General features: G+C 33.5%; 1 protein-coding gene across 1 annotated transcript in view; it reads left to right on the top strand.

The window, feature by feature from the left end:
* Positions 1–2,039: 2,039 nt before the first annotated feature.
* LOC115423343 (lysine-specific demethylase 8-like) overlaps positions 2,040–23,602 on the top strand; it is a 28,990-nt gene continuing 7,427 nt past the window's right edge. The window contains 5 exon segments of the mRNA XM_030140083.1: positions 2,040–2,141; positions 8,839–9,312; positions 11,110–11,282; positions 17,987–18,119; positions 18,213–18,263. Coding sequence (XP_029995943.1) covers positions 8,863–9,312; positions 11,110–11,282; positions 17,987–18,119; positions 18,213–18,263 — 807 coding nt within the window. The 5' untranslated portion in view covers positions 2,040–2,141; positions 8,839–8,862.

Consider the following 23,602-nt stretch of genomic DNA (forward strand, 5'->3'; position numbering starts at 1 on the left):
GTAGTTATCACAGGATATTGATGAGACTCAACTTGAGCACTCTGTCAGCTGGTACGAATGGGGTCGCAGCAATGGAGCCACAGCTAAGTTCCTCAAGACTGGAACAGTCTCAGAGCTTCTCTCAGCTTTGGCCACCATCATCCCTTACTTCAAGACCCACAGCTTCATCAAGAACAAGCAAGCAGCCTACTTCAAGGAGAAGCAGTCCATTCAGGATCCTAGCCGCTGCACCATCCAGATTGACTTCAGTCAGAATGCCAGCATTCTGTGGCAGGATGAGGTCCAAAGTGGTCAGTGGTGCCATGGCCATTTTATTTATTTATTTATTTATTTATAAATAAATAAATACCATTATGTAACCCACTTATGACCTGATGCAACATGAGAATATATCCGAATGATCTGACATGGACTGAAACAGGACAATATCTAAACTAACTCAACCCTCTTATCATGATGGAATAATATTGTGACTCATTGACCCACTTTGTTATCATTGCACTTTACGTTTTGATACTGCTCTGTCTGTGCTTGTCGACGCTCTTTTTATGTCTTTGCATTTTCATTTTATTGTCTGTTTGTTAAAAAAAATTAAAAGTGGTCAAAAACAAAGTATAAAATAAATAAATAAATAAATAATGTAACCCCCTTAAATTGTTATTTCCTTCCATATGAATACATGTCTTCTGAATATTCTTTGGTAGATGGTTATTATTCTTTATTCTTTTTCATTACATGTGTAATTAGTCTCCACTTTCAGCAGCTTTTGTCCTAAAGCAAAAGCTTAAGAGAGAAGAAAACAGCAATTCTGGCCTCCCCACTCAGTAATTTCTCACCTCCATGCATGTAAGTGAACAATAGATTGAGCCTGGAGAATTTTTCTGTTTACACAGTGAGAATGAACAGAAATGCATGAAACATTTTTAAAACCCCCTGTGATTTCTGGAAATGCAGGCTCTCTTTCTCTCTCTCTCTCCCTCTCTCTCTCTCCCTCCCTCTCTCTCTCTCTCTTGTTTCCATCTGCTTTACATACAAGAACAGTTCCTTGGTTTGCGCTGAGATTATTTGAATTTCATAGAGTGTTTGACATTTGATAATAGTGCCGTGTGTTTATAGATTCAAGACTTCCCTGCTGAAGGTTTCCTATCATGTTTGTTCAGGCTCTCCTCCTACAACCCCCTGAAAAGCAATTGAATCAAAAAAAAAAAAGTCAAATATCTATGTGTGACATCAGAAAGACAAACCCAATTATTGTTTTAGCTTCGCATGAGCAGATACATATCAATCAGCCTTTAAGGAATAAATCTATATTTGCATAAATTATTCAGAACAGCATGAAAGATGAAAAAAAAGAAGAAGTCAAGTAAGTTTTTTTTTTTTTTTTTCAGAACTGTATCATTAATTACAGTCCAAATAATAGCTGGATCACTTGCATAACAATAGCTGGACATGTTTATAATTAAACGCGTTTATGTGTCTGCATTTGTTCTGACTCTTGATCACTGTTTCGCGGATAAATTTATTACAGTTGCCTCATGAGACAGAAAATTTATGCAGCTTCGAGGCTGTGATGGTGCATAGATATGTGGAAGAGAACTGAGCAGGATGATGCAGCCAATGCACCCTGGGATATGGAGGAAAAGCAACATTAAACAAACAGGCATGTGTGTTTGGTCTCCTATGTAGTCCACTACATCCTGGTCACTTAAATAGAGGGGACACAATTCAGCATTTAATTGACAGTGTTAAAAAAAATAAATAAATAAATAAATAAAAAAAAGTCTGATCTGACAGGTTGTGTATGCTACCGCCCTCTACTGGAACACAAAGTAAATACACATATAAGATTCTGCCTTAAGAGTATAAAAATATAAGTATCACCCCTTGTAAATATTATTTAAGATGTAACACAAATATATGTATTATATATATATTAGAATATTTCGAAAAATATACATATTAACACGTTTTAAGAACCTTAATCACACCGCGGAACTGATCTAAGACGCTGTGGTTCCTACCCGGTGTGTTTTTGTCGACCCACCGGCAGAAGAGCAGAAGCAGCCGTGCACTAAAGTTTATAGTTTTACGGATTAACGACACAAATACGGTGGAGGATGATGTAAAAGTCAAACCAACAGGTAAATGTTGCATTTTAAGATAGTGAATATGTTGTAGTTGTGATTGTCTGATGTATTTTTTCGCTGAATGTTTGCGTTAAAAATGAAACACATCAGATGTTAAATGGAAGTTGTACAGGTGGAAACATAGTTCATCCAATTAGTGTGTTTTTTTTGTTCGTTTATTAATATTATTTTGTACCGTCAGCACTGATAACATGGTTCTAATGACTAAATGTTCTATTATTATTATTATTATTATTATTATTATTATTATTATTATTACTAGTAGTAGTAGTAGTAAACATGGACCATAATTACACAAATATATCTAATATTATAAATGTTATTATTCCTGTTTGTTTTGATTGTGACTGCAATAATGTCCGCAAAGTCACATTTTTTAAACAAATGTTTCAGCTTGTTTAAGAGAATATAATCTTATTGCCTCGTTTTGTGATGATAAGAGTTATTTACATTAGTTTTTAGTTTAGTTTTTTTTTTTTTTTTTTTTTTTTTAACCTTTTATTTAACCCTTTCATGCATAGTGGTCACTACAGTGGACAGCTGATCAAAGGTGTTTTCTTGTATATTTATGGATTTGTTGTTTTGTACATCATCCCATACACTGCAATTTATACCCAGAGGTGGGTAGAGTAGCCAAAAATTAGACTCAAGTAAAAGTACTGTTACTTTAGAAACATATTACTCAAGTACAAGTAAAAAGTAGTCATCCAAATAATTACTCAAGGAAAAGTAAAAAAGTACTTAATGAAAAAATTACTCAAGTACTGAGTACTTCCTGAGTAACATCATATTTATTGTTCTTTGAAATTCAACAATTAATAAATGAAATGTTAAAATAAAATATATAGAATATATGTCGAGGCCCAAAACGGAATCTGGCCCGATTCAGAATTGGGCCGGCCCAGAATGGAATTCTATTCTAAGCCGGCCTAGAATGGAATCCTGCTGCTATAATGTTATTTTTATACCATGTTTCATGCAAATGATCCATAATTCCATAATTTGTCATAATTTTACATTTTCAGTCTTACATACCTTGAGTAACTATTGTCAATTTTAGTCGACTTCACTGTACCATATATTGGTGGGGAGTACCACTAGGTTCTATTTGTAAATAAAGTGTATTATAGTTTACAATTAAAATGTTGTTTGTTTCATTTTTTTTTTTTCACATATTTGCAAATTCCATGTATTGATTTTTGTAATAATTTAGATCATTTGCATTAAACATGGTATAAAAATAACATTATAGCAGCAGGATTCTATTCTAGGCCGGCCTAGAATAGAGTTCCATTCTGGGCCAGCCCGATTCTGAATCGGGCCAGATTCCGTTTTGGGCCTCGACATATATATGGGAACATTACAGCTAGTGACAAATATACCTCACAACAATCTTTGTTGGTTCCATCACTTTAATATTTCTCATCTGTTCTTATGGAGGCAGATACTGTGCATGCTTTTCTATTTACTTTTACAAGTTAGCCTAGATATCTTTATCTTAACATATCTTCCCCTTCTGTCGAATTTCTTTTAACTCATGTGAGTCGTGAGTTTTTGGTGAAAATCTTTCTAACAAAACCAAACAAATCGTTCGTCCATTAACAAATGACCAAAAATAAAAGTAATAAGTAGAATGTGCACCATTGTAATGGAGTAGAAGTAGCGTTTCTTCTTCATAAATATGCTCGAGTAAAAGTAAAAAGTATGTCATATTAAAAGTACTCTTAAAAGTACAGTTTATGTAAAAAGTTACTTAAGTAAATGTAACGGAGTAAATGTAATGCGTTACTACCCACCTCTGTTCATAACATTACTGTAACTTTGCTCATCTAGATAAACCTGATCTGCAGTAACATGTTTGAGTGTAAAAAATTTATAATTGTTACTAGACTGAAATAAACAGTTTTGTTTTGTTTGTTTGTTTTTTTTTATTTATTTATTTTTTTGGCATATTATCAGCATGCAGGTATGTTAAAATGTGAGAAAACATCAGGTTAGCAGCATTAAAAATGTTTTTATTTCATAGTTTTCACATAGTACATCTGTAAATACACATTTCTTTGCTTCTAAAATTAAACACATGGTGTCCAGCTGAGTGAACATTTTTGTAACTCCATGAAAAATAGATTAATAAAAAATCAATCGCATTGATTTTTTTTTTTTTTTCATGCCTAAAGAGGAATAAACTAGGAATACACTCCAGAAAAAAAATCTTGATTAAAGTTCTCATAATTCATGCATGAAAGGGTGAATGTTATAGGTTGGCTTTTTGATTTCTGATTAGTTTTAGTTAGATTTATGAGTGCCCATTAGTTTTAGGCTTATTACTATTTTTGCAGAATTGTGTAGATGTAATTATATTATATTAGTAGTTGTTCTAGATATTGGATCCCATGGTAGATGTTACAAGATAATATATACTCAGATAAACAGATTTGCAGTCTGAATGCTGCTAAAATATGACCTTGGATGTTTAGAAGTACTTCATATTTTTCAATATTGGGAAATGTATTGAGGTTTTTCACACAGATAATGTTATTTGTCGTGTGTTTTTTTTGTTTTGTTTTTTTTTTGTAGGGTTTTAACACTCTGACTCAATTCATATGTATGACTTTTAAAAATGCATCATTGCTGTTTTATTAAAAGTTAAACCCCAGCCTTCCTTTAGAACCTCTTTTTCATCATCTAAAGGGTTTTTTCTGATAAAGAGATTCACTTTTCTTCGCACTGAATAGTTGCAGATCTCAGTCCATTGATAAACACCCCCGAAGTAGAAACTTAACTGACATTTTCTTGTACAATGTAGAGTGAAAAAGATTATTTTTCTAGAATAAAATACAGCATAGCGTCAGATACAATTTACAGAGCGGTTATTAATCAAATATCACATATTTTGCAAAAATGAAGGGTGAAATTACAACGCTATTTTGTTTTAGCTCCATCGTTAATGATAGTAATTTTCATTTTTATTTGCTTTAACAAAATAATTTTTTCTCAGCTATTTTTGTTTTGCTTAGTGATGCACTGAGCTGATGTTAACACTTATTTTCTGTTTATTTTCCAATCCAATTCAACTTTATTTGAAAAGAAGTTTAAAACAACCATAGTGGACCAAAGTGCTGTACAGAAGAATAAATAAAACCAAAATAAAAGAATAAGATACAAGACTAGATTAAAAGACATAGAACAACTGTGCAACAAAACCGTGTTATACAGAAAAATAAATAAAACCAAAATAAAAGAATAAGATACAAGAATAGATTAAAAGACATAGAACAACTGTGCAACAAAACAGTGTTGTACAGAAAAATAAATAAAACCAAAATAAAAGAATAAGATACAAGAATAGATTAAAAGACAAAGAACTGTGCAAAAAAAAACAGTGTTGTACAGAAAAATAAATAAAACCAAAATAAAAGAATAAGATACAATAATAGATTAAAAGACAAAGAACTGTGCAAAAAAAACAGTGTTGTACACAAAAATAAATAAAACCAAAATAAAAGAATAAGATACAATAATAGATTAAAAGACAAAGAACTGTGCAAAAAAAACAGTGTTGTACACAAAAATAAATAAAACCAAAATAAAAGAATAAGATACAAGAATAGATTAAAAAACATAAAAAGCTGTACAATTAAAACAACAAAAAATACGGACAATAAACCAATACCAAATAAAACAATAGAATAAAATTATGCATTCAAACATCTCACATTTATTTTGTCTTGGCTGTTTTTTCCCTCTTGTACTAAGGAAGAAATGTTAGAAAAAAAAATAATTGTGCAGTGTTAAAATCCTTAAGGCCTTCATAATAATATCCCCTAAATGAGAGCAAAATAATTATCACATATTAACAAAACACCCCCTAATGCAACACGACGGGTAAACATCGGCCACTGCCATCGTTGAAGCGTCATCTTCCTTGGCAACAGCTGATTTGGCCGACGTTTGTCCGATACGTCTGTGATTTCCCAGTTTCAGTCTTAGCTTTCGTTAACTGTAATAACCCTGGCTCTGACGCAGATAATTACCTCAGCCATGTGGACGCTGAGTTCTGTTCAGTCGACCTCACAGTTCAGAAAGGTGTGTTTATGCACTCAACGAATCAGGTGCTCAAAACTGGCGGCCTCACACTTTGGCATCATCTCCAGCAGCAGCACACAGCGTCCAAACATGGATGGAGTATCATCGAGTCGAGAGCTGGCGGCTCCACCAACTTTGTGACAAAGTGTCGTCATTGTGCATGTGTCACGCTCCCAGACTTGGCTCAAGTTGCTCTCACCTGCTTTTTTGCGGTTGCCAATTTGGAAATTAGGTATATACATCTGTTTCTGTGCAGCAGTGAAGCGGTCAGTAATAGAAAGAGCAAGTGTCCTGTGTGTGTGACATGGGTGCAATTCATGACCTACAGAGCACAGCAAGAGCTGAGAGGTAGGTAGGTAGATAGATAGATAGATAGATAGATAGATAGATAGATAGATAGATAGATAGATAGATAGATAGATAGATAGATAGATAGATAGATAGATAGATAGATAGATAGATAGATAGATAGAATGTTAGAACGATAGAACGATAAAATGTTAGAACGATAGAACGATAGAACGATAGAACGATAGATAGATAGATAGATAGATAGATAGATAGATAGATAGATAGATAGATAGATAGATAGATAGAAAGGAAGAACGATAGAACAATAGATAGATAGATAGAACGATAGAACGATAGATAGAACGATAGATAGAACGATAGATAGAACGATAGAACGATAGAACGATAGATAGATAGATAGATAGATAGATAGATAGAAAGGTAGAATGATAGATAGAACGATAGAACGATAGATAGAACGATAGAACGATAGATAGAACGATAGATAGATAGATAGATAGATAGATAGATAGATAGATAGATAGATAGATAGATAGATAGATAGATAGATAGATAGATAGATAGATAGATAGATAGATAGATAGAATGTTAGAACGATAGAACGATAAAATGTTAGAACGAATGAACGAACGAACGAACGAACGAACGAACGAACGAACGATAGATAGAACGATAGAACGATAGAACGATAGAACGATAGATAGATAGATAGATAGATAGATAGATAGATAGATAGATAGATAGATAGATAGATAGATAGATAGATAGATAGATAGATAGATAGATACAATAGCATAATGACTCCAAATTCAAATCAAAATTTCATAGTGAAAGTATCGGTATATCGGCAAAACTAATCATAAATAAAATCGTATCGGAAGCAAAAAAATCCATTACTACTTGTAATAGAGTCCCACATTGCCACTATGAAGTGTTACACGGCTAAAATTTGCTTAGAGGTCTTATTTGTGTCTTTGTGCATAAGAAATCAATCTAAGTGAATCCCCAAACGAACTTTGTGTTGGTAAATGCAAGTTATGCAAATTTACAGGATTTCAGTTCTGTTACAACATGTTGATGGTCATGTGAACTATGTTTTCAGGTCAAAAATGTCCAATTTCATCACAATTAATGCTATATTTTCATGTCACAAATGGCCAAGTTATATTTGAACTGAATTTACCTGAAAAACAAATATTCTATTCTTTTAGATTCCCCAATTTTTCTTACAAGATTCTATCCTACATATCACGTTTTATTTTTACAGGTTGCAATATGGAGTATGGTGCTGATCCATCCTGCTTATGTTACGCCAATACATACATTAAGAATGTCACACGTCACTTTTGAAATCAACAGTTTTCTAATAATAAGCATTTTTATACAGAAATAACAATTCTATATTGTTATTTACTCTTTAGTATGATGATAAACTATACAATAAATAATTCTGATCCTAGTTTTTGCACAGGGATCATTTGTGGAAACGGTGACATGGCTGCCGAGCATCAGTATGATGGGATCTGTAACAACCATGTCACATCCGTCCACTGCCACATTTTGTGTTTCTGTGTCAGCTGTTATTGTTTTACATCCACAATACTAACATTTATGAATAAGAGGAGAATTAGCAATAGTAAGTCTATAAGTTTATTACTAATAAAGTACTGGTACTGACCAGAGCATCATGGGTAATGTCACGTCCGTCCACCAGCAAAAGTTTTCACATACACGTGCTATTCAAAATCCAATATTTCTGAAAATATAGCTTCCACTGTCAAATAATATCAGTGGTCTGTGCACAAATGTATTAGCATTATTTCAACACAGTTCTATGCATTTCTTACAACTTTTTTTTCTTTGACAAAAATGGCCACTCATTTGACCCCCTAAGTAAATTTTAGCCGCTATAAATAATGACTCCAATTTTAAATCAAAATTTCATAGTAAAAAGTATCAGTATTGGATCGATATCGGCAAAACTAATCATAAATAAAATCGGATGGAAGCAAAAAAAATCAATTACTGCTTGTAATAGAGTCCCACGTTGCTGCTATAAAGTGTTATATAGTGTCGGAAAGCTCAGGATCTCAGCTTTCTGATGCAGTTTGAATTTTGCAGATAACGCAGACAGTTCAGGAGTTATAGTCATTTGAATGCCGTAAAGTGCAAAATGCGGCACCGGTGAGATCGCCGATGTTAAAGGGTTAAAGTGTCCATACTGTGTTTCAGGTAAATATAACTCCATCATCAGAGTGTCATCCTACTTCACCTTTATTGTCTGTCCCCACAGATTAACACCGACCCCCCCTCATCGATGGCAGTGTTGTGGTCAAAACTCTCTGCCGTCCTTCCGCCAAACGAGGAAGAGTTTCCACTACAATTCAGCGACAAAGTGGAATCAAGTGTGGTGAGCGTGCTCCAACAGTCCAGGCGGCAGCTGTACAGCGACGCCACAAGCACCGACCGGACGCTCACCGCTCAGATCATTCTGGACCTTTCGTGGGAGAAACTCAACACGGGGACGTGGCGTGATGTTGACAAAGAGTGGAGACGTGTTTACTCCTATGGCTGCCTGTTCAAAGTGGCTGCACTGTGCCGGGAACATCCTTCAGCAGATGAGATCCTCCAGGGCATCAGGACTTGTGACATGGGTTTACTCATGGGTGCAGCCATTATGGATAATGTACTTCAAGTCCTTGTCCAGATCCTGCAGGAGGAAGTTAGGAAATCCACCAAAGAAGAGCATGAACACATTGCGAAAAAGGTCAGTGGTTTTGTGTATTAAACACAGATACATTTCTACATGAATTAACATGATATTCACGAAAGTTTTATTTATGTCGCCTCCAGTCATAACAATATTAATATATTCCCAACATATTAAGGCCATCCTTACAGTATTACAGATGAAAACCCAGCAGATATCCCTTAAAGCGAGCAACACAACATCACAAGCACATTTGTTTATCATGAAAGGAACAGAAACCAAAGTAGAAAGCTCAGTGTCATTATATAATGTTTATATTTTTCTCTGTGTGCAGCCATTAAAGCCTAAGGAGGAATAAAATACAGCATCCCTGTGTATCTCTCTCCTCTTTATCAAAACAAAAAGACTGAATATAAAGATATATAGAATAAAAGCAAAGTTTCTGGAGCTGCCATGTTGCTTTGAACAGTACAATCAGTTTTAACAGTGATAGGTTATTACAGATTTCAGTCACATTATTTAATTCATTTCTCCTACTTGTCTGAAAACACCTGCGATAAACCAAAACCTTCTGTCAGGTCGGTTTTTTACAGCTGATGAGCAGAAGAGTCTAGTTTCCTCTCAGATGAGTTCCAATACAATATGGTAATACAAAACGTAATAGAATTAAGCTAAAAAAAAAAAAACTATAACGCACTTACAGTTACTTTGATTGTTTTATGCTTGTGCTGGATTTGACAACATTATATTAAATTTAGCGGAAAAAAAAGTGTTGTTTATTTCACATGGATCATGAAAAAAATATCAGGGAGAAAAGATGTGATGCACCAGATTTAGATTAAATCTCCATCTACAGTGCATGTGCAGGTAAGAACAAATATAAAACATCTGCATAATCCATAAGCACTGAATCCACTAAAAGTTCAAAATAGTAAGAAATCAACGAAAAATGAGCAAAATGAGATCTAGAATGGGGAAAAAAAAAACAAATTCAATGCATTCTGGGGATCTAGATGAGAAAAATATGCATTAGAATACAAAAAGAGCAAAAAAATAATGCAAAATCAAAAAATGAACAAAACAGCAAAATGATTTAAATAATTAACAAAATACCCACAGGTTTTTTTAAGAGAAATTAACAAATAATTGTAAAAAAAAAAAAAAATTAGCCAAACGATTAAAGAAATTGGCAATATAAGTAAAAAATTTTAAGAATCAACAAAAAATAGTATAAAAAAAGGAAAATAAATTAAAAAAAAGGAAAATAAATAAATTAACAAAATACGCATAAAATTTTATAAAGTGGTTAAAAAGTAACAGCAAAAGTCAGCAAAATAATTTACAAATTAAGTCAAAATAATGACCCAAAAATAGCAACAAAAAAAAGTAGTAAAACACTTAAATTAACAAAATAAAGACACAATTTTAAGAAAAATGAACAAATAATAGCAAAAGCTGCACAAAATAAATAAATGAACAAATTAAGTGCAGAATGAAAACATCAACTAAAAAAACAGCAAAAGATGAGCCTAGTAATTCAGGAAATTTTCAAAAAAAAGTGCAAAATAACAAAAAAAAAACCGTAAATAATAAAAAAAGAACAAATAATTGCCAACTTAAACATCAAGCTCTTGTTGTTGTTCATCTCATCTTCGTCCGAAATTAAATTCACTCAAATGTACGTTCTTCCTTTGCAGATGTGAGAGTTAAGAATTGGATTATTGCAAAAATAACATTTCCCAAAGCCTCAACTCTGTGGAGGAACGTGTGTGTCTCCTTTTCCTCTGAGGAGCTTCAGCGGTGGAGTTGTTTTACCCAATTAAAATCCTTTTGTTGTCGGGCCATTATTCACAGAGAGTAAAGACCGAGCGCCCACGTGTTCCTGTGATCAAAGACGAGCAGGCCGTTCCCAGGATAAAGTGTCCATCACTGGAGAGCTTCAAGTCCGACTACCTGCTCCCACTCAGACCCGTTATACTAGAAGCCACCGCTGACCACTGGCCTGCGTTTAATGAACACCCCTGGAGGTTTGACGCCCTGCTTTTACCCCTGGTCAACACAATCTGCATCACACCCAGTCTCATTTTCATCACAATAGCTTCTTTTGTGTCCGTTCTGTTATGAATGCGTGTGTCGTTATCAGTATTAATAACACACACACAAAAAAAAAAAACAAACCTGAAATCCAGTTTTAAATGATGACACAGTATCTGCGTTAGCATTTATCATAGTAGAAGTTTGTTTGATGTTTCATATTCAATAAGCTCTATGTTGAAAACTAAATATCTTATCTCCATGTTTAATACATGTATGAACAGGTCTCAGTAAGTACTTTCACATGACACGTGTTACAGTAAAAATTTGGGGGAAAATTATGAAAAAATCTGAAATAAAATATGAAAAAAATTTACTTTTTTTTTTCACTTTCCGCAAATGTATAAAATAGAGCCCGACCATTATGGGATTTTTGGGGCCGATACTGATATTGGGGCCTAAAAAAAGCTGATATCTAATATATCGGCCAATACCTGATATATTAGCTGTGTAACGGCGGGTAGCCATTACGTCCGGTGTTAATTATATTAGTATATTGAATAACTGTATGTAAGCGTTAACCCTTTCATGCCCAGTGGTCACTCCAGTGGACAGTTCTTCTCCAGCTGTTCTCTTGTATATTCATGGATTTTGTCGTTTGTTTTGTTGTTTGTGGACACTTATGCACCATCCCATACACTGACATTCATACCATTACTGTAACTTTGCTGTTCTTGATAAACCTTGATCTAGAGTAACATGTTTAAGTGTAAATCAAGTGCTTGCTATTGTTATAAGTCTGTAATTAACAATTAGTTTGTTTGTTTTTTAAGTTGGTTTTTTTTCATGTAGAAATGATATGTTATTACTCAAAAATCACCAAATTCACCCAAAAATTACCCTAAAACCAACTAAAAATGACTCAAAAACCACCTATAAATCACCCAAAAATGACCCCAAAACCACCAAAAAATTACTCAAAAAAACCACCTAAAAACCACCCAAAAAACACCTAAAAATGACCCCAAAATCACCTAAAAATTAGTCAAAAACCACCTTTTTTTTGCATATTATCTCCATGAAGTGAGTACTGACTGGTATTAGCATGTTGAAATGTGAGAAAACTTCAGATTAGTAGCATTAAAAATGTCTGCTGAAGGTTCATACTGTCTTCCACATATAATTTTTGTAGTTAATTCATTTATCAGAGCAGTAGCATGATTGTCAGAGCAGGAATGAAAGTGAAAATGACACACTTTACTATTCCTCTAACTCTCTGGGCAGCACAGACACACAGGAGCAGTGAGCAACACATTCTCCGTAACAAAAAAGTTAATATATTGCTTTCATATTGGCCGATATTGATTAATCGGTGATACGCTATAATCGGTCGGGCTCTAGTACAAAACATGCTGTTCTCATAAGAAATTAATACTAAATGAAACATAGAGCTTTAGCTATGGTGTTAAACTACAATTGTGATTAATATTGGATAAAAATGTTTAAATGATAAGTTTTTATGAACACAAATGTGGGACAGCAGTTTGTCACTTTATTTAATAGTCATAATAAAAGACTACTGGAACTATAACACTACAAATATACTAATAAACTTTTATTTAACATACATCTTACATCTGAAGTGATAGTTATATAGCTAATAGCAGAGCATATTTGACAAATAATGTGATTGTACATAACCTTTCTGTATTCTTGTACTGTCAAATGATTAGTTCCTACAGATTCACAAACTTAAAATATCACTGATACAAGAAAAAATATGATTATTAAAGTTAATAGTGCATTTACATATATGTCAGAAGTATAACTATATCTTGTTTTTCTACAAGTGATACTGACATTTTTAAACAGTTCCATAAAATAGAGCCTATTTTAGAAATGATAGGTGACACTGATGTTCTTTATCGCTTGATCTGGCCCAGAAGTGAAAAAGGAGCCTTAATGTTTTACTTACAGACTGGCTAGAGGAACAGTTTTACAGATACGGATGCACTTTATTGGTCCCCTAGTTGAATTTACACTTTAACAAACTCCTTGTTTATTTCACACGAGTCTGTTAATCAGCCCTTCACTCTAAATCAGACCCTCTGAGCTCCTGCCGCCTCCCAAAAAAAACCCATGATGCTTTCAATGACCAGATGTCAGGACGCAATATCTGTAAACCGGCCCGTTCTTTTCACCATTTTCTATTAATATTAGTTTTTTAATATTAAAAAGTAGGAATATCAGCACATTACACACAGATTCCAGCAGGTTAAAGAGAACTAATAAATAAAACACTTTTAGCACTTACAGACTCAAAGAATCAAACCAAAACTGTTCTTAAACTCTGATGTAGTTTAAACAGGGTTCATACAGGTGCTTGAAATCTTTGAAAATGCTTGAATTTCAATGTTGTTTTTTCAAGGTCAGAAAAGTGCTTGAATTTTAGTTAAAGTGCCTGCAATTATAACTATATGATTTGTTGATTTATTTTGAATTTTAACTCAAGCCAAAGCGACTTACAGAAAGGTGATACATTTAAAAAAAAATAGAAGTTTATGTCAAAAAAGAAGCAGGTGCTCTCAGGTAGAATCCAGGTACATTTTTATCTTAATCTTTGGCTTGGTGCGAGTTTGTCAGAAGAACGGCAAGTGGCTTCCATTTTTTTGGATAAAACTTTGTGTTCTTTAATTTCTAAACTTTTTGCTATTTTGAAACATCATTTTAGATGTTTATAGCATAATACAATATACATCATTTTGATAGAAAATGAAAAAAATAATCATGAGTATATATATTCCTTTAGATATGTATTTTACCTCAGTGATAAGGTGCTGTGCTTGAAAAAAAAAAAAAAAAAAAAAAAGATCCTTAAAAGTGCTTGAATTTGACCTTGAAAAATGTGTCCAAACCCTGTTTATAGTACTGATTCTGCCAAAATAAATCAGAGTTCGGAATGTTTACCACCCTCTCATGGAGCTTTCCTGTCTGAAGTTGCCATTTTTTCCTAATTTGCAGTAAAACAAGACATTAAACAAACAGGATAATCTGCAGACAAAGTGAATGTGTCGAGCACAGACGAATGACTAGACGTAAAAGCACCACAGCCTTAATGCAAAATACCAATAATGCTACACTCTCTGATTTTACACTGGTGCACTCTGCATTTAAAATGAATATGTGCTTGAATTGAGTTTTTTGTTGTTTGTTTTATTTAGTACAACATAATGACAGTATGATCGGTGTGAACACATCAGGTGACAAATGCTGATAAACAATAAGAAACAATATTAACCCATCAGACTTATTATGTTTACATGCACATAATATCCTATTTTTTGCCCTTATTTTGAAAAAGACAAAATTACTAATAAGCTGTTTGACTAATGAATATTCCAGTATTCTAATATTCTCATTTAGATGCAGCTGTGTGTAGCCCAGTGTAATGTCTTTTTCCAAAGTTTGCCACTGGTGACAGATGTTCCACTGTGTGAACTCAGCCTCCTTCTTTCTGTCCTTCAAAAACTTTTTTGAAAAGGTCAGTTCTTGATATTTGGTGAGATTTGTTTGTTATCTGTTGACATCCTCTGTCATAATATGGAACAGTTTGTGTGTTTCTCCTTTCGACCTGAAATGTGGACTTTTCCTTGAAGCGTCCATCTCTACCATAGAGGATCTTTGTCTTTACTACAACTTTGCATAAACAGAGGTCATGTGTCACAACCTGCGATAAAACTTAGATTTTTTTATATATGTGCTTTATACATGTCCAAACAATCCTTGAAGAACTGGAATAGTATTAGTATATCCCATGTATCTTAATTAGAAAATGCTCAGTTCCTTAAAAGGCCTAATGAGTCAGATCAAGCGAAAGTGAACATCAACACGAAAAAGTAAATTTGAACACATCATTTATCAAGTGGGCTCATTTTTTAGCTATGGATCTCTATTTTATGGAACTATTATCGTTTTTAAAATACCACTTGTAGAAAAAAGGTTCCAACCGATTTTATCGATTGTACTTTTTATACTATAGCCATAGCTCGAATTTGATGCTAAAAATTTTATCCAAAAATTTGAAAATTTATTTGGTCTGTCGATTATATAAATGATTGTTAAGTTTTAAGTATGAGATTTTCATTATTTTGTGAATATTATTGATATTTATGAGTTTGAACATTTCTGAGTTGCTTAAAAGGCCCTGTCCACGTGTTACCACAAAAATACCAATTTTTAATTTTCAAGTTCCTTATAATTCAGATATTTGAGGGAAACTTTCAGAAAGTAATGATCTTTTGATACATTTTAGGTGATGCATACAATGATAAAGAGTCGTCCGCGTGTTACTATGGCAACCTGTCCATATATTTCCACATTCTCATGTCAATAAAACAGAGATTTTTCAATATTTTACTCCAAAATTTATTTTCCATGTAGTTGAACATAATATCTAAAAGGTTTTGTCCTACATGATTATCAGTTTCTGTCGAGAACCACATGTTCTGAATGTTTGTGTAAAGCTTAAAAAATGTATGTCTTTTTCAAGACCACGTGTTACCGAGCAGTAATTTGACATTTTTCACCTAAACATTTAATCTCCCCAAATTTTGTTAAACATAATGTTAAAGTACTTATAAATACCTACTCAAATATGTATAATAGATGCATATAAGTTACTCTGTTGACATGACAGAGACTGTTGAACACAAAATGTGTCCACGTGTTACCGCTTAATCGGACCCTAATTCAGAATATCCAAATGGAATATGCTGTTTACATATGACACATGACACCTGTCAAACTAGAAATATTGTCACATTCTTAATTAACCAGAGGCATCTACTGATTTTAAACTTATCCTATAAACATAATGAAATAATTCATTTCATGGTCATCAGATGTGACCCATTTGGACACTCAGAGGCTCCATAATGAACATGGAAACACCATCATCTTCTGCAACATTGATTCACCAGTAAAACCCATGTACCGTGACAAATGACAGTGGTTAAGAGCTCGCAGGATTCCCAAACCATATAAAGAAAAACTAAAATGAACCTTTGCCATGTCTGCATTTGAATAAATACCTAAAAAGTACAATACTTTATACAATACATACAATATGGCTAAAATTTGCTTAGAGGTCTTATTTATGTCTTTGTGCATAAGAAATCAGTATAAGTGAATCCCCAAAGGAACTTCGTGTTGGTAAATGCAAGTTATGGAAATTTACAGGATTTTAGTTCTGTTCAACATGTTGATGGTCATATGAACTATGTTTTCAGCTCAAAAATGTCCAGTTTCATCACAATTAATGCTATATTTTCATGTCACATATGGACAAGTTATATTTGAACTGAATTTACCTGAAAAACAAATATTCTATTCTTTTAGATTCCCCAATTTTTCTTACCAGATTCTATCCTACATATCACATGTTTTATTTTTACAGGTTGCAATATGGAGTATGGTGCTGATCCATCCTGCTTATGTTACGCCAATACATACATTAAGAATGTCACACATCACTTTTTAAATCAACAGTTTTCTAATAATAAGCATTTTTATACAGAAATAACAATTCTATATTATTATGTACTCTTTAGTATGATGATAAATTATACAATAAATAATTCTGATCCTAGTTTTTGCACAGGGATCATTTGTGGAAATGGTGACATGGCTGCCGAGCATCAGTATGATGGGATCCGTAACAACCATGTCACATCCGTCCACTGCCACATTTTGTGTTTTTGTGTCAGCTGTTATTGTTTTACATCCACAATACTAACATTTATGAATAAGAGGAGAATTAGCAATAGTAAGTCTATAAGTTTATTACTAATAAAGTACTGGTACTGACCAGAGCATCATGGGTAATGTCACGTCCGTCCACCAGCAAAAGTTTTCACATACACGTGCTATTCCAAATCCAATATTTCTGAAAATATAGCTTCCACTGTCAAATATCAGTAGTCTGTGCACAAATGGATTAGCATTATTTGAACACAGTTCTTACAACTTTTTTTTTTTGACAAAAATGGCCACTCATTTGACCCCTAAGTAAATTTTAGCCGAATACAATACTTTTTAATATATAATATGATATACGATATGATACAGATGCAGAACCAATATTTTCCAACACCCCTAAATATGATCATGTTTACATATACAGAATAAAAATCAGTAATCAGTGTTGTGGTTGACACAATCGGCCAAGCTGGACTCTGAGAATTTTGACATTTCTAGTTAAAATTTTTTTGAAAAAGACTAAAACCGAGTTATTTATTGTTAGATACTACAAAGTGTGATGTAACATATCATCACATATTGAGTCAGCATTTGACTTCAAGATGTGGTTAAGTGAAAGCAGCAAAAAAAAAGGGATTCAGTTGGGTTTATTCCTGACTTTAATGTTTGACACCAGAGTCTGACATAACTGCTTTTCCATTTAAGAATATCCTTCACTGTCCTCCCTCTCGCCGCTGAGTCCTGACAGCTGACTATTCACTCTGACATCTGACATACGGCTCCTGGCATCTGACTCTCCACTCTGATGGTGGAGGAGGACATCAAAATGTGCACGCATGACATGTTATTCAACACTGCTAGGATGTAGAGAAGCTGTATTTTTATGTAAATGATCCTGCTGTATTCAAATGTTTAATTCATTCCTTCCTTCCTGTAAAAGCGTAGAATACTTGAGGTCCGTCGCCGGGTGTCGGACGGTTCCCGTGGAGGTGGGGTCGAGGTACACAGACGAGGAATGGTCACAAACACTCCTCACCGTCAACGAATTCATCGATCAGTATGTTTTAAACAGAGTAAGTGCATCCTCATTGAGTCAGTTTCCATTTTTGACGCTGTATGAATGTTTATTTCTGATTTTGTTTTCTCTTTGGGTTTAAATCACTCAGGACGGAGCCAAAGCTGTGGGTTACCTTGCTCAGCACCAGCTTTTCGATCAGGTAAAATTCATCATATTTACCTCTTACGGCCTGTGTTAAATTCAGCCACCCCCACCTCACCCCCCTTATTGCATCCACTTTGGAAACGATGAAATGATTACAAAAATAATCAGTTCATTAACTGATTTTTCAGTCGATATTTCCACCACTCCGAGGAGGGGAATTCTCCTTTCTCCCGGCTGTCATCCTCACAATACATCGCTTTCAACAGCATTGACTTTTCGTCCTAATTTTACCATCAGAGTCGATACGTCGTCTGGACTGAACTTTGAGAAAAAGGGCACCTTGTCAAACTAGAAACTGGCTCGGGGCATTTTAGGACATTTTATGGTCTCCTCTAGATAACTCACGCCCAAATTAAATTCCTCACATTTTTCTGAAGGCTAATGAATTTATTCCCGTCTCATTATGAAGAATAGTTTCTGAAATGGATGAAATATTAACATAATAGTAATTTTGAAGTCTCTTTAAACATATCGTAGTATGAAAGGAAAATACGTTGGCCTGTACCTTTTTTTCTTTGTGGTTTTTAATGATGTTATAAACAGTTTTAGATGAATTTTATATGGATTCTGTTGAACAAACTGGCATCATGCAGGGCGGAAATAAGGAAGTTGATTTGTACGTGTCAAAATCGGCTTTAACCTGAATATCCACAAGGATTTGGCAGCAAAAATCAATCCTCACCAACCTGCATGTTAAAATCACCAAACACACAGCAGAAATACACATTTTCACAGCCTTTTCTGTCTCCAGTTAATTTCTCCGTCTATGATTTAATGAATTTTGATGTAACTGACCTGTTTAAATTATCCAAAGCCCAAAAGTTTGGCTGCTGTGATTGACAGATGAACGTCTGCGTCTGCCATGTTGTTTGTGTTTGATCAAGCATTAGGTTAGCTTCTGATTTTGCTCTTGTTACTCAATAAAATATATTTTTCTTTCTGACAGACACCTCTGAAGTAGTTGTATCAAAGGAGTTACACTAACAAGTGTCAGAGGATTCTGCTTTGACATTTACAATACTTACAAAAATATAAATAGTATAATTTGCTGACAAGTTGCATTAGCTTAAGTTAGCATTAATTGCCATTGACTTATATGGTTTGCCAGCTAGCCTGCTAATTAGCTCAAGTAGCTGCTATCAATATGTTTATACATTTTGTTAGCCATTTTTTGTGCTTCAGTTAAAAATTCATATTTCTATTTCTATTTGGTTTCATATATATTTAGATTCGATTTCTTATTAATAATTTATGCATATTATATGAATGCTGAGTAATAATAGCAAAAATCAGTCCTCACCAACCTGCATGTTAAAATCACCAAACAAACAGCAGAAATACACATTTTCACAGCCTTTTCTGTCTCCAGTTAATTTCTCCTTCTATGATTTAGTGAATTTTGATGTAACTGACCTGTTTAAATTATCCAAAGCCCAAAAGTTTGGCTGCTGTGATTGACAGATGAGTGTCTGCATCTGCCATGTTGTTTGTGTTTGATTAGCATTAGCTTAGCTACTGATTTTGCTCTTGTTTACTCAATAAAATATATCTTTCTTTCTGACAGACACCTCCGAAGTAGTTGTATCAAAGGAGTTACACTAACAAGTGTCAGATGATTCTGCTTTGACATTTACAATACTTGCAAAAACATAAATAGTATAATTTGCTGACAAGTTGCATTAGCTTAAGTTAGCATTAATTGCCATTGACTTATATGGTTTGCCAGCTAGCCTGCTAATTAGCTCAAGTAGCTGCTATTAATATGTTTATACATTTTGTTAGAGCCATTTTTTTGTGCTTCAGTTAAAAATTCATATTTCTATTTCTGTTTGATTTCTTATTAATAATTTATGCATATTATATGAATGCTGAGTAATAATAGCAAAAATCAGTCCTCACCAACTTGCATGTTAAAATCACCAAACAAACAGCAGAAATACACATTTTCACAGCCTTTTCTGTCTCCAGTTAATTTCTCCGTCTATGATTTAATGAATTTTGATGTAACTGACCTGTTTAAATTATCCAAAGCCCAAAAGTTTGGCTGCTGTGATTGACAGATGAATGTCTGCGTCTGCCATGTTGTTTGTGTTTGATTAGCATTATCTTAGCTACTGATTTTGCTCTTCTTTACTCAATAAAATGTATTTTTCTTTCTGGCAGACAGCTCTGAAGTAGTTGTATCAAAGGAGTAACACTAGCAAGAGTGTCAGAGGATTCTGCTTTGACATTTACAATACTTGCAAAAACATAAATAGTATAATTTGCTGACAAGTTGCATTAGCTGAAGTTAGCATTAATTGCCATTGACTTATATGGTTTGCCAGCTAGCCTGCTAATTAGCGCAAGTAGCTGCTATTAATATGTGTATACATGTTGTTAGAGCCATTTTTTTGTGCTTCAGTTAAAACTTCATATTTCTATTTCTATTTGATTTCTTATATATTTAGATTCTATGTCTTATTAATAATTTATGCATATTATATGAATGCTGAGTAATAATAACAAAAATCAGTCCTCACCAACCTGCATGTTAAAATCACCAAACAAACTGCAGAAATACACATTTTCACAGCCTTTTCTGTCTCCAGTTAATTTCTCCGTCTATGATTTAATGAATTTTGATGTAACTGACCTGTTTAAATTATCCAAAGCCCAAAAGTTTGGCTGCTGTGATTGACAGATGAATGTCTGCGTCTGCCATGTTGTTTGTGTTTGATTAGCATTATCTTAGCTACTGATTTTGCTCTTCTTTACTCAATAAAATGTATTTTTCTTTCTGGCAGACAGCTCTGAAGTAGTGTATCAAAGGAGTAACACTAGCAAGAGTGTCAGAGGATTCTGCTTTGACATTTACAATACTTGCAAAAACATAAATAGTATAATTTGCTGACAAGTTGCATTAACTGAAGTTAGCATTAATTGCCATTGACTTATATGGTTTGCCAGCTAGCCTGCTAATTAGCGCAAGTAGCTGCTATTAATATGTGTATACATGTTGTTAGAGCCATTTTTTTGTGCTTCAGTTAAAACTTCATATTTCTATTTCTATTTGATTTCTTATATATTTAGATTCTATGTCTTATTAATAATTTATGCATATTATATGAATGCTGAGTAATAATAACAAAATCAGTCCTCACCAACCTGCATGTTAAAATCACCAAACAAACAGCAGAAATACACATTTTCACAGCCTTTTCTGTCTCTAGTTAATTTCTCCGTCTATGATTTAATGAATTTTGATGTAACTGACCTGTTTAAATTATCCAAAGCCCAAAAGTTTGGCTGCTGTGATTGACAGATGAATGTCTGCGTTTGCCATGTTGTTTGTGTTTGATTAGCATTAGCTTAGCTACTGATTTTGCTCTTGTTTACTCAATAAAATATATCTTTCTTTCTGACAGACACCTCCGAAGTAGTTGTATCAAAGGAGTTACACTAACAAGTGTCAGAGGATTCTGCTTTGACATTTACAATACTTAAAAAAACATAAATAGTATAATTTGCTGACAAGTTGCATTAGCTTAAGTTAGCATTAATTGCCATTGACTTATATGGTTTGCCAGCTAGCCTGCTAATTAGCTCAAGTAGCTGCTATTAATATGTTTATACATTTTGTTAGAGCTATTTTTTGTGCTTCAGTTAAAAATTCATATTTCTATTTATATTTGAGTTCTTATATATTTAGATTCGATGTCTTATTAATAATTTATGCATATTAGATGAATGCTGAGTAATAATAGCAAAAATCAATCCTCACCAACCTGCATGTTAAAATCACCAAACAGACAGCAGAAATACACATTTTCACAGCCTTTTCTGTCTCCAGTTAATTTCTCCTTCTATGATTTAGTGAATTTTGATGTAACTGACCTGTTTAAATTATCCAAAGCCCAAAAGTTTGGCTGATGTGATTGACAGATGAGTGTCTGCATCTGCCATGTTGTTTGTGTTTGATTAGCATTAGCTTAGCTACTGATTTATACATTCTTGTACTTGTTTACTCATTAAAATATATTTTTCTCTCTGACAGACACCTCTGAAGTAGTTGTATCAAAGGAGTGACACTAGCAAGAGTGTCAGAGGATTCTGTCTTGACATTTACAATACTTACAAAAAATGAATAGTATAATTTGCGAACTAGCTGCATTAGCTGAAGTTAGCATTAATTCCCACTGTCCCACTGACTTATATGGTCTGTCAGCTAGCTTGCTAATTAGTTCAAATATCTATGAATGAATGAATGAATGGTTTATTTTTGGTTTGCACATTAATAAACACACACAATAAACACAAAAACAAAAAAAAGGAATAGATTAGAAGCAAAAGCTTATTTTTTGGCAATCCTTTTCACCTGACACGCTGTTTACATTAAATTAAATGTGTACATCATCGAGGATTCGCATTATAACAAATGAATCAATAACAACGAAGACACATCTACCATCTCCACTTAATATTACTGAATGATCTTATACTTAAGACATTTTTTAAACTGCTGCTATTAATATGTTTATACATTTCATGACTTTAGTAGTGTGTTATCAACCATGAGTCAAAGTCAAAATCGGCTTTATTTTCAATCAAACTATATATTCAGCTCATACAGAGGATTGAAATTGTGTTCTAAGACCCACGGTAAACAATAAGTAAAAATATAAACTTCTAGCATTAAGCATCAGTAAAAAATAAAAACTACGGGTATGCAAAATAATATATCAAGTCAGTAAATATAACAAGTTAAAGCATATAATAAGTAAAATTGCATGTAGTGCAATTGTAAGTATTAATATTTATTCAGTTTCTTTCCTCGCTCTTCTCCAACTCCAGCTCATTGTTTTCACAGAACCAACTTTTTTTTTTTCTGTTTCTGTTTTTCATTTGGCTCCTGTATTCAGTCTGCTGCAGTACTGTGTCAGTGACTCTATAAAACACATCTAGTTTTTATTCCACCATTTTACATGCGATGATAAAGAGCAATGGAAATGAATGAAGATGATAAACAAAGAACAAGAGAAAAAAAAAAAAGTTTGGCTTCAGCTAATGTTAGTGCATTAACAAAGTAAGATTAGTTCCAACTGCATCTGGACTGGAACTGTATGGATTCTCCTGACAAAGAATAAGGTGTTTCACATCTTCACATTTCGTGTTTCATTTGTCGGCCCTGTATCTGTGCTGTCCAACTCAGTGTAAAGTAAATAAAGTAACGATTTATGTCTATGTACACAGCTGAGCATGAAGTTGAAGCGATGCACTGCAGTAAACGGACCGGAGGCATAGACACTTAAAATCGACTGCTAGTAAAAACACTGACTATGGAAATGTATGTTT

The sequence above is a fragment of the Sphaeramia orbicularis genome, chromosome 8 (assembly GCF_902148855.1).
Source record: "Sphaeramia orbicularis chromosome 8, fSphaOr1.1, whole genome shotgun sequence".
Lineage (NCBI taxonomy): Eukaryota > Metazoa > Chordata > Actinopteri > Kurtiformes > Apogonidae > Sphaeramia > Sphaeramia orbicularis.